This window comes from Cynocephalus volans, chromosome 12, assembly GCF_027409185.1.
Source record: "Cynocephalus volans isolate mCynVol1 chromosome 12, mCynVol1.pri, whole genome shotgun sequence".
NCBI classification, from domain to species: Eukaryota; Metazoa; Chordata; class Mammalia; order Dermoptera; family Cynocephalidae; genus Cynocephalus; species Cynocephalus volans.
In genome coordinates, this window is record NC_084471.1 from 39,734,810 (window position 1) to 39,748,121 (window position 13,312).

The 13,312-nt window shown below is 32.5% G+C and overlaps 1 protein-coding gene across 1 annotated transcript in view; it reads right to left on the minus strand.

The window, feature by feature from the left end:
* Positions 1 to 1,037: 1,037 nt before the first annotated feature.
* METTL25 (methyltransferase like 25) overlaps positions 1,038 to 13,312 on the minus strand; it is a 94,237-nt gene continuing 81,962 nt past the window's right edge. Inside the window, exons 9-12 of the mRNA XM_063075997.1 lie at positions 11,772 to 11,865; positions 3,329 to 3,403; positions 2,696 to 2,767; positions 1,038 to 1,137 (exon numbers count right to left, since the gene is read on the minus strand). Of these exons, the coding sequence (XP_062932067.1) occupies positions 1,045 to 1,137; positions 2,696 to 2,767; positions 3,329 to 3,403; positions 11,772 to 11,865 (334 nt within the window). The 3' untranslated portion in view covers positions 1,038 to 1,044. The remainder of the gene's footprint in view (positions 1,138 to 2,695; positions 2,768 to 3,328; positions 3,404 to 11,771; positions 11,866 to 13,312) is intronic.

Consider the following 13,312-nt stretch of genomic DNA (forward strand, 5'->3'; position numbering starts at 1 on the left):
ATAAAAAGCTTAAAAAATGACTTATTTTCCCAGTATTGTACTAGCCATACAAAGGACCTGATCATTCACATATATATTGGCTGCAAACTCAACATTAATACTACAATCCAAAGCAAAACAATTATTCTTCTCATCTGTTGATGGACTCCAAAATTTAAAAAAGCAGTTGCTTCTGCTTTAGAAAAATTTACAGTCTCTCTAGCTGAACATCAAGGAAGCTTTATCCCAGCTGTTTGTCTCTTCTGTTGCATTAGAAGTCTGAAGTACTCTGCTAATGAAAAGAAATTGTTCCACACTGGAAATAACTTGTTCCATGCTTGGCAGTGTGCTGGCCTCCTCCCATTCACTCTTGCTTTACTCAGATTGGCTTTTTAGAGAGCACAAGGTAATTCCATTGAGTGCCAACCCATCACATTATTTTATTAAGATAAATAGCCCCAAGAATCCATAAAGTGAATATCTCACTTACAAGATGCATGTCCCTTTAAGGGCATAGAATATTACCTAATGTAACTTAGATTAAAACAGAGTTAAATGTAAAATGTGCTTTATATTAGGCACTTTTTTATATCTGACTTGGTTCCTGGGTATCTCTTCCCTTTACATGTGAGCTTTTCCCTCCTGGTAATACAAAAACCCATCCAAAATGTGGAAAAAAAAATGCAAATGATCTTCAGCACCAACTAATTTTACTATATCTATATTTGTACATCTCATCTGCTTTCAAGTCAATAAAAGTCAAAATGTGACATGTAGCAAATATCAAGAGTTGCAAATACTGAATAGGAATTCAGACTCAAAATTATAATGTCCTACTGACATACAAACTCAGGAATGTAGGTCTACCCTTTTGTGTTTTCACAGGTTCTTATTTCATTAATGTATGCTGTGACAATGGAAAAAGATTATGATCTGTTAGCCATTTTCATTGTTTATTTAAAATATATAGCAATGATTTTTAGATATTTGTGTAACAGGACATAAATGTTTAGAAAAGCAATTTTAGGAATAGGTCCCTCAAACAGATACAACTATTAATTGAAATCATTGCTGCTTCTTCAGAGCAATAACAGCATAACATCTGGGAGATTTCACAGGATCAAACAACTTCACAAGTGCAGACCATGCAGTATCTTCCTGCAAATTGATAAATGATTTAGATATACAACCATTTGTTGAAGAAAAAAAGTTGAGATGAGTCAGATTATATACTGCAATATAAAAACTATGTAAAAAACAAACTATATAAAAGAAAACTATTCTTTATTGAATAAAATTAATATTTACACTTTCACCTTCAGGCATTTATACTGAGGAAATAAAGATGTACATAGAGAGAGAGTTGCAAGGTTATCCTTTGCTGTGGTCATGAAAAACTGAAAGTGGCAAATAACAAATGGGTATTAGTAAATAAATTAGTTTATGATGACATATTATTCATCTTCCTCAGTATACATATTTAATGAGATGAAAAATTCTAAATAAAACAAATTAGATACAAAATTACATTTATAACTCGATTCCAATTTTAATTAAAGTATAAATAATGTGCATATACACATACATAAAACATGTATATATTTGAGACACTAACTAGAAAATATACCAAAAATTTAATAGTTAATGCTGGAAGATAGGATTATGGTTACTTTTAATTTTTTTTTGAAGTACTCTTGTATTACTTTTATAATAATAAAATATCATTTATTTTAAAAAAATCAACACTTTCATGATTTCTACCATTTCATTACAACCTATTAATCTTTGTGCATTCTATTTTGCCTACCTATTGTACTTAGGACAATGGACATTGTTTAGAAAAGAGAAATAAGTACCCAGTAATATAGGTACTGATTCTGTCACCTACCCACTTTGGGAACCAAAGCTTCCCAGCAATTTGGTGTTAGTTGGCTGCTTAGGAAAGTACATCATTATTTAAATATTTAAAAATTGCTTTTCTCCATAAAAATACAAATTAGAACAAAGCATATATTGATTAAAATCCATTTGTTCCAAGTAGCCTGTCGAAAAGAAGGAAGAAAAGCTCCCCATATGATAAAATAAAATTGTCATAATAAGGGGTTTATAGTGGAAACATTAGGCTGATTTCTTGAATGGGTTTAATTTAAACATTCACAAAAATTTATTTTGACCAGAGCTCAGAGTAGAATCTGCAAAAAATTATTTTTCCTAAAGGTAACCCAGAAGACAGTATTTTTGTCATTCAACATAGACAAAACAAATAAGATCGTGAAAAAACAGATCCTTGATCAGAAAGAAGTTTCTATACTGCAGAGTACATATGGCAAAAAATCCAAAAGTAAATTAAAGGCAAATTCTTATGAAATGAAATGTTTATGCAATACCTTTTATGTCTGGCCTTTATTAATTTTAACTACACAATATGTCATATAGGTGGTTTGTGTTCACTACCTATGTATGGTAATCACCGTATAATTAAAAGAACATAAACTTTAATATAGCAGTTTTGCCAAAAACATCTGTTGTACATATGTTTATATGTTTAGAAAGACATGAAATGAATATTCAAACTATAAAAATATAACGAGAAAAATTTTCCTACTTGTTTTATTAAACATAAATCCTAGATATACATTATCCTAGATATAAGTGGACACCTATTACTGTATATAATAAGGATATTTTTTATACATTTTAAAATAACATAATTTACCTGTTCTTTCAGGTAGCAAAGTCGATCCAGAAGAATCAATGTCTCTATACAAGGAGCCAGAACAACTTTCAACTAAAAGAAAGAATGAGATAGGATGGTGGTACTTTAAAAAAAAAAAAAAAAAGACAAGCTTATTTCCTTAGAACTTATGTTAAGAAAATATATCTATAGATCTTTTCATAGGTCAAATCTCCAATACCCATGTACATCTTCAGATAATGAATACTACAGAGATCAAAAGTTTTTCTTTTGAAAAGAATAGGAAAAGAATGTCCTTTAAGTGACTTTGAGGTAGAATCCAACAAGCAATCACATGTGATAGAACGCTTTTAAAGGAGTACTAAGAATGAAATTCATTAAAAGGAATGCTTGTGAAAAAACTGCATTGAGACCAATATGTGTTCAAAGGACTCTGAAACTTCTTTCCGTGCATGATATACTTTAAGAGAATCTACCATGTGTTCTCTTTATTACATTACTGACACCTAATATAGTTCTGAAATAGGAAATGATCCAAAACAGTTTTTCTACAGTAAGAGAAAAACAACATAGATTGGCACCATAATAAAATTTAATAGGCCCCTATTCAAGTCTAGCAACATATCCAATTTAATGTTTAACTTTGAGATTTACCATATTAAAAGCTTCCAGCTCAATCATTCTAGGCTTATACTTCTCGTAGTAGTCCATTATAATTTTTTCTGGCAGCTTCAAGATAAAAAACAATAGCAATAAATTTAACAATAGTTAAAAAATATTTTTCCTTATCAAACATATTCTAAAGTAAAATAAACATGACATGAATTTAAAACAACAGATGTCTGAAGAGTTCTCTCTAAGGATATTCATAAAGCAAGTCAATAGAACCTTAAATTCATTTAAACCTTGTGTACTGATATAGGTATTCAGCATACCATAAATAAAATCACCAATAACATCCTACTAATATTATTTAATTTCAACAAGTAGTGATGAAATATATTTTAACTTGCTACTATGCTTGGGGCACATGGGAGTACCTCAATAAACAGTTTTTGAATAAAATTAAAATTTAAAACATATGTATAAAATTATATATCCTAGAGAATAATTCAAAGGCAACAGAAACACAATAATGGCATATGTTCATATTTAAGGTAATTTCCTCTAACATACACTTAACAAATCCATTAACAAGGATCACTTTCTGTTTTTTCTCCAAAACACATACCCATTGTATACTGAACCCTTGTACTTAGCAGGCCACTTTCTAGTCCATTTACATGTTTCTGCTCCCACCAGTTGAGCTTTATGCTTAATGATTGGAATCCTTCCTTCCAAATTTCCTAGACTTTGGCCTAAAGAACCTATGTCTCATCTATAATATGAGAATAACATCACTCATTTTATAAGGTCATCCTTAGTATTCAACGAGATAATATAAACAAAGCTTTTAGCACAGTGTCCGACACAAAGCAAAGGTTCAGGAAACATTAGCTTTTCTCATATTGTTTTATAAAATTAAACATTTTTAAAAGTTTTAGATTTACACAAATTTTGAAGATAGTATAGAGAATTTCAATATACCCTATACCCATTTTTCCTACAGGTTGAGCATCCCTAATGAGAAAATCTGAAATCTAAACTGCTGAGAAATCCAGAACTTTTTGAGTGCTGACATGACATCACAGGTGGAAAATTCCACACCTGACTTCATGTGACAGGCTGCAGTTAAAACTCAACTCCACAACACACATTCAGTGTCCCCAAAGGAAAAAAAAAACGTCCAAAGACCCTTCAGCTGCAATATATTTTTCTGCCAAACAAACAGAGATTGTACACATGGGTGGCTGAGATAGTGACACCTTCGCTTTCTGATGGTTTAATGTACACAAACTTTGTTTCATGCACAAAATTTTTAAAAATATTGTATAAAACTACCTTCAGGCTATGTGTATAAGGTATATATGAAACATAAATGAATTTCATGTTTACATTTGGGCCCCATCTCTGAAATATCTCATTATGGATATATATGCAAATAAAATCCAAAGAAATCCAAAATCTGAAACACTTCCAGTCTCAAACACTTCAGATAAGGAATATTCGACCTGTATTATTAACATTTTACAATATGGCATACAGACATGTGTCATTTAATGATGGGGATACATTCTGAGTAGTACGTTATGTGATTTTGTCATTGCGTGAACATCATACGGTGTACTTACACAAACCGAATGGTATAGCTTACCACACCTAGGCTATATGTTATACCCATTATAATCCTATGGGACCACCATCGTATATGCTGTTTATCATTAACCATACAGTCATTATTCAGCACATAACTGTATTGGCTATAATTAATGAATCAATATTGATAGCTTATTATTAAAGTCCTCACTATATTTAGCTTTCCTTAGTTTTTACCTAAAGTCCTTTTGCAATTCTAGAATCCCACACAGGATACCACATTGCATTTAGTCCTCTCGGCTTTGACAGTTTCTCAGACTTGCTTTGTTTTGATGACCTTGACAGTATTGACAAGTATTGGTTAAGTTACTTTGTAGAATGTTCCTTCGCTGGAATTTGTCAGATGTTTTTCTCATAAATAGATTGGAGCTATGGTTTCTGAGAAGAAGACTACAGGAATAAATTTCCATGTTCTTCACATCATATCAAGGGTACATACTATCAACATGACTTATCACTGTTGATGTTGACCTTGATTATTTAGCTAAGTTTGTCAGGTTTCTACACTGTAAAGTCCCTCCTTTCTTGCCTTTTCCCATTGTCTACTCTTTCCAAGAAAGTCACCATGCACAGCTCACACTTAAGGAGTGTGGCGTTACACTCCATCTCCTTGAGGGTGGAATATCTACATAAATTATTTGGAATTCTTTTCCATGGGAGATTTGTCTTTTCTCCTACATTTACTTAGTTTTCTTTCTTTCTTTTTTTTTTTTTTTTTAATAGATCTATATAAGGGGGTCCAGATAAGCAAAGGTGGATCTTACTGCAACATCATGGAGAGCAGGCTAGATGAGTGAATGAGAGAGAGACAGTTGTTCAGAGATCCTCCCCACGTCACATGTGATCAGAAGATGGGTTAGCAACTGACTTAGTTCTCACTACATGGTGGGACTGAAGCTGCTGATATACTCTTGGCTAGGTCATAATTGGCTTAAAAACAAAGGTAGGTGGATAAGGGGGTGAGACCCATCACTTGTTCCTGCCAAGGGAGAGAGGGAAGACAAGGCCCATGTCAAGGAGGCTGAAGTAGTCTTGATATTCTTAGGGTGACAGAGGAAGTTATCCATGCTATTACTCAAAAGACTAGTGTTATTGTCATTGTGATCTTCTGAAGTATACAGAGCAAAGGTGAGTCAATGTTTATTACTTTTATAAATGATGTATGTAACTAATCTTCCTAAGCTTGAAATTTATGGGCAATAAGACAGAGGTTTTCTTAACAAGAAAGAAAAATGCATAATGTTCTTCCCATATTTTCTATTAAATACCTGTTCAATTACTAGCTAATGGAAATAAAATTTGAACCTGCTACTATCTGAACAGCAAAATCTACATATCTAAAATATTATAGCCAACTAATAGTCACTGTAAATATGAATATTAATATATAACTATTACATATTTTATTTAAATTAAGTCATTGGAAGATTTTGTGTACTTCAATAATTCCAATAATCTAAAATAATGACATTAAAATTACTGTTTTCTCCTATTTTAACAGTACTATTAATAAGAAAATTTAGTAGTTCTTATTTTTCCTCCTTAAATAAAGAAAATAAATAAAACATGTAATGTGTTTTTCCTTTATTTGTTCCTGTTCTTTGATAATTTCTTCTACTACTCCCTAGAGCTATTGGTTGCCAGGGGATATTTGTGTATCTAATATTTCTCTGTGATTAGCTGGTAGAATAAAGACAATTTTTATAGGCAATGTGGCTGCTCTTATACAGAATTAGACTCATACTATGTGAGACTTTTCTATTGCTTAATGGAAATATCCTTTTATCTTCTGTGCATTTGGCATTAAATGTTACTAGGCTTAGGGTTTGCATATAATTTTGACATAATGTTTTTTATCACAATTTGAAAGTATAATTGTAACTCTTCTTTTTTCAAATTTAATTGCTTCAAATCTATACAATCATATATAAAAAACCTTCTTAATAATATGCTTATTTTCTAGAATAATGTGAGTTGGCTTATATTATGAGGCATAAAAATACATCAATATAACCCCATTAAAGAAAAAAAAAAAAGCTCTCAAGGGTATATAATTCGAGAGAGAAAAACATGACATCAAAATAACAAGGGCTGGCTGGTTAGCTCTGGTGGTTAGAGCATGGTGTTCTAATATCAAGGTCAAGGTTCAGATCTCCATACTGGCCAGCAGCCAAAAAAGCCCCCCCAAAACAACAACAAAAAAAACAAAAAAGAAGACAACAAATACCTTGGGTGTATATGAAAATAGATCGGCCTAGTATAGACCAGCCCTTTTCAAGCTTAAGGCTGCATAAAAACACCTAGATCTTGTTAAAATGTAGATTCTGATTCAGTAGTTCTAGGGTGGAGCCCAAGGTCATGTATTTCTCCCGGATGCTGCTGGTCCTTACTATACTTTGAGTAGACAGAGTCTAGATAGCTTAGCCACCTGTACAAAATGAACTGTGATGTTAGGTTGATAGGGATGAAAAGGGAAAATGAAAAGATCCAAAGGAGAGATCCAACAAGTCATTGTTTGGATCTCTGCCCCATCCTCAATCAATACCTTTTCCAATCTTTCTATAATGTAGTTTTCTCATTCTTGACCTGTGGAACAACAGAAGGTATGAGTGTAAAGTGGGGTTCAGTAAAAAGTTCTCCACTGTTACTGAGGCAAGATCAAGAAATCATGGGACGTTCATAAGATACTATAAGTAATTCAAGTATAGTTGTTGAGGGATTCAAGGTCATATTTTAAAGTGATGAAGGCTTAATGGAGATAAAATTTGGAGGCATGACAGGTAGTAACAGGGGGTTTATCATTAAGAATCAGGACTCTTCAATCCCTCTTCTGGGTATATATCCAAAGGAGATGAAATCACCATTTTGTAAAGATATCTGCACCTCCATGTTCACTGCAGGATTATTCACCATAGCCATGATATGGAAACAACCTAAGTGCCTGTTGACAGATGAATAGATAAAGAAAATGTGGTATACGAGTAAATACTCAACGAATATTACTCAGCTATGAGATCCTGCCACTGACCACAACATGGATGAACCTAGAAGACACTACACTAAGTGCAATAAGCCAAACACAGAAAGAAAAATATTTCATGATTTCACTTATGTGTGAAATCTAAAAAAAAAAAGGTCACATATACAGAAACAGAGGACAAAACAATCGTTAGATACTATGAGTGAGGTGGGGGAAGGAAACATGAAATGTAGGTAAAAGGCTAAGCAGTAGCAGATATGTAGGATGAACAAGTTTAGACATCAAATGTACAACAAGGACTATAGGTAATAATAATAAATACAGGTATTCAGGAATTTTGCTAAAATGGTAACTGTGAGATGACTGATATATTAATTTGCTTCACTATAGTAGCCATTTTACTATTGAAATGTATTTCATAACACCATGCTGTATACCTTAGATATACATAATAAAATTTATTTTTTAAAAAAATTGAAAAAAAAAAAAAGAAATAGAAGAAATAAATCAGCAAAACAAACAACCCCCCTCCCCCCCCCCCAAAAAACCCCACAACTCTGCTGGGAATCTGAAAAACATCATAGACAGGTAGCATAATCTCCAGCCAGTAAACAAATAAACACTAAAAACTGAAAGAAGGGGAAAAAGAAATTTAAAGTCTGAAGATTAAGCTGTGTTAGAAGACTGATAAAATTAGGGTAGCAGAGGCAAAGACAAGGGTGTGAATAGTGCTCGGGACAAATCCTACTGGATGATTTGCCTGCTGCCTTGGTTAGACTTCTGGGGACCCATAAACATGTCTGGGTTCTCACCTGGGAAAAAGCCCACACACTTTTCTAACTAGGACTCTCTTTAAAGCTTGCCCAAACTCTTAAATCCAGTGCCCACCTGACCACTTCAAAGGAACTGCACATGTGCCTGTGTAATTCTTATCTTTGTTCCTCTATAAGTAAGGTGTTTTTCACTCTGGCTTTTTTCAGAATTTTTCCTTTGTCTTTGATTTTCTGTAGTTTGAATATAAACTGCCTTGGTATAGTTTTTTCGGTATTTATCCTGCTTGGTGTTCTCTAAGCATTCTGGATCTGTGGTTTGGTGTCTAACATTAATTTGGGAGAAATTTCTGTCATTGCTTCAGATATTTCTTCTGTTCTTGTCTTTCTTCTCCTTTTGGTGATCCCATTATATGTATGTTACACCTTTTGTAGACGTCCTACAATCCTTGGATACTGTATTCTCTCTTTTTTTCAGTCTTTGTTCTCTTTGCCTTTCAGTTTTTGAATTTTCTATTGCTGCATCCTCAAGCTCAGACATTCTTTCCTCTGCTATGTCCAGTCTACTAATAAAGTCATAAAAGGAATTCTTATTTTCTGTTACAGTATTTTTGATCTCTAGCATTTCCTTTTTGTTCTATTTTGGAATTTCTATCTCTCTGTTTACACTGCTCATCTGTTCTTGCATGCTGTCTACTTTATCCATTAGAACCTTTAGCATATTAATCACTGTTGTTTTAAATTCTTGATATAACAATTCCAACATCTTAGCCACACCTGAATTTAATTCTGATGCTTGTGCTTTCTCTTCAAGTTGTGTTTTTTTGCACTTTAGTATGCCTTGTAATTTGTTCTTGATACCCAGACATAACGTACTGGGTAAAAAGAACTGATGTAAACAGGCCTTTAGCAGTGTGGCAAGGTTTAGATACGGGACAAGCATTGTATAGTCCTATGATTCAGTCTGTTAGTGAACCTGTGCCTCTGGAGTATGAACCTAACCAGTGCTTCTCAGTATTTTTAGCCCCCTTGTGGAGAGGACAGATGGCTAGAGTTTGCTGAAATTTGGTATTTTCTTCTCCCCAGATCAGTTAGGCTCTAATAAAACCCTAGCAAGTTAGGCTCTAATTAAGTAATTTCCCCTGAGGTAGATATTCTTAAGAATAAAATGCCCTGGCATATTTCAAAATACTTACTTTTCCCCTCCCCTTTCTGGAAGCATTAGGGGATTTTTCTCTTGATATTCACCAGAACCAGGTTGAGCTCATGGAAGTAAAAACTCACAAACGTGTGGAGGCTTTTCTGTGATTGGTTCCCTCTATAGTTTTTAATTCTCAGAGTTATACACACTGAGCCTCAGATAATTTGTCAACTACAGTTCAGGTTTACCTTCCCTGGCACTGGGAAGCACCATTCTTTGGAGGTTTCTGCTCAGGTAAACTGTGATTTTATGTATTTACCTATCTCTCTCTACAATTTTGGGAGCCATGGATTGCCCTGTGAACTCATGTCTCTAATAGATTTAAGAACTGTGGATTTTTTTGTTTGTTTAGCTTTTTACTTCTTAGAACTGAGTGGCAACTTCCAAGCTTTCTTATGCTGTCTGACTCAAATGTTTTTGGGAAGAGTAAATGAGATAATATTGTGATGTTCTTAGCATCATATCTATCATATAGTAAGTGCTCAGTAAATATTAACTATTATTAATGTTCTATTAGTTATATACTAATAAATATATTAAGAAACACTTACAATGGTTATCATTACAAACGAACCTGGGAAGACAAAGCCAGAATCAAGGATACATATGCTTTCTGCATTTTTACTGTTTGGTTTTTGGCAAAGGCTAATCCATTTTTAGTTTAAGTAAAACTATATCTTTTTATTTGTAAAAATAATGCTTAGGTTTTTGTTCTTGATATTAAACATGAAATGAGACATGAAATGAGATATGCGCCAAAGATATGTACTAATTAAGTCTAATTGGAAGGAAAATCAGTCTCATGTATTAAAAACATTTTTTAAAAAGCCCAGAAATGAAATAACTAGTAATAACAGTGTCTATTCTCATTCATTTATGCAAGACGAGGACAGTCTTTGGTTTAGTGACTAAATGGAAATATTTATAAGAATATCAATTGTGTTATTACTAGTAGTACATAGACAGAGATTAAAATAAGAAGTGCATAACGTAGTCAGCATTTACTATGTACAAACACGGTGTTAAGAACATTATGTATAAGACCTTATTTAATCCTTCCTAAATCCTATGGCTTTTTTATAACCATTTATAGGAGAGGAAACTGATTAGTACCAGTCCAACTGCTTTAAGTAATAAAGCAACTGGGGACTAAATTGATAATTGGTGCGATAAATAATAAAACTGTTTAGCTTTAATATAACTAAATCATGTCTGTGTAACTTGTTTCTTTCAAGAAATCCATTTCATTCCTTTAACTACCTATTTTATTCTTTGCTTGAATTTATAATCAATTCAAAATACCAGGGTGATCCAAGTTTAATTTATTATTTCAGTTAAGGACTCATCTGAATCATGTTGATAGCATATTTTTTTCCTCCATATTAGAACATTTATTACTATCAAGTAACCAGCTTACCTATCTGCCTTCAGCAATATGTTATCAGTTATCAGCTTGATAAGATGATCAGATGATGTTACAACTTTCTAGGATTCTCCCATTTAAAGGCTTTTTGAATTTAACATTTTTAATTTTAATTAGTTATACGAGCTATAATAAATGCATTTCAAAATTAAAACCATTCTTTCTTGTTTTATTTCTAATTCCCATTTGTACTGCTATTTTGCTTTTTAAGTCTATTTTGATTTGTGAATTAGCACATTTTTACCTCAATAAACCTAAAAGAGGAATCTCTCTGGAGGTGCATGGTAGTAAACAATTTACATTGACAGAAAAGATGAATTAGAATAAAGATAATGGAGGTTTGGTTTCAATATAACTTACATTTTTTACAAATGAGAAAAGTAGAAGGCAAATTATTTTGTATTATCTCAATTCATCACCCCATAGAAATTCTGTCTTATAGAAATAATGGGTAATCATATACTGACCTTGGACTCATCCAATCCAAGTTTCTTTAGACATTTTCTGACATAATCCAGAAAGGAAGAACATTTGGAATAAATTTTACCAACATGCCGATCACTGCAAAATAAAATTGAATAATTTTTTTAGTCTTTCAACTTAAATTATAGTTTTAAATTCAATCATGAAATATTTTTAAGTATCTTCTGTGTATATGGTACAAGATCCAGATTGATCAAAATGTAACATTTTGTAAACACTTTTAAGTTACATATTATGAAGCATTCAGGATCTGCTTCTGAGAATTCTTACAACATACAGCAGGGGAAGACAATATTATGAAGACAATACTACTAGGCTACTTCAAATATGAATCTTTCCATGAATCTTTTTGAGGAACCCTCACTTGAGAAATTAGTTTTAAACTTATAGTATTAAAACTCCTCAGTTTTAAAGGAAATATAGGTCTTTCAAAATTTTCAACTGTGCTACAAAACACATTTTAGTTTTATTGGCTCAATATTACAGTGCGCATTTCATTCCAACACCTGCTAATAGTGGCAATAATTCAAGAGTTATGCAAAGAGAACTTCTTCAATGCCAGCCACTGATTAAGCATACTATGTTGAGTTGGGTCTGATTTGATCTCATTTATGCCTTTCAGATTTTCATTATAGTTTAAACAAAGCGTCATGAGATGGTTTTGAGTTTATAAAATGCTAGACTATGGCATCTCAAAATTTTGGTTGCAATTCAGTTATAATGTAAAAATCCAGGGGATAAAAAAAATCACCACCTATAAGTTATCACAGGCAATGAATAAAGCCTCATTTACTCCTGGCAGTATAAATATTAACCACTGTGATTAATTAGACATAACGTTCTATCATTCTCCCTTTGAGATATATGTTAAACATACTTCTTCAGCTTCATTTCAAGACAGCCACCCCAATTCCACTTCTTATTACCTCATATCCTCATTATTGCAACTATTTCCTAATTAAAACCTCTAACTGAAGTATCTCCCCTTCATTTCTGCCTACATGTTATTTTCTTAGAGGAACATTTTTATTTTTTCTATTCCAAGAGCTTTCAATACCTATCCCATTTCCTGGGATAAATTTGAAACTCCTTAGTTAAGCAATGAGGGCCCAGTATAACCACATTTTTCCAACCTCATTTCCAATTACATTTCAGAATTTAGTTTTCTGTCCTTAGATCAGTCTATTCATTGTTTCGGACTATCCTCCACACTCCTACAACCTTAGTGCATTTGCTCCTGCAGTTATCTCTTAATGGATTTTAATAAGGTTGTCCACTTTCTTCTTCAGCTTAGTTGAACTGGACAAAGTTCAAATTTATGTGTTCTTTTTGGTAACATAACTAACAATAATCTTTTCTAATTTTGAATTTCTCTAGCCTTTATCCTCAACAAATAAAATTGTTACTTTATAACTGCTTTGAATTAATAGTCATTTGAATAGGTATAGGTTCCAGGAAACAGAAACTACATTTCTATAGGTTTCTGTATCATTCCGATCCTACAAACACTTATATATCTTATGTA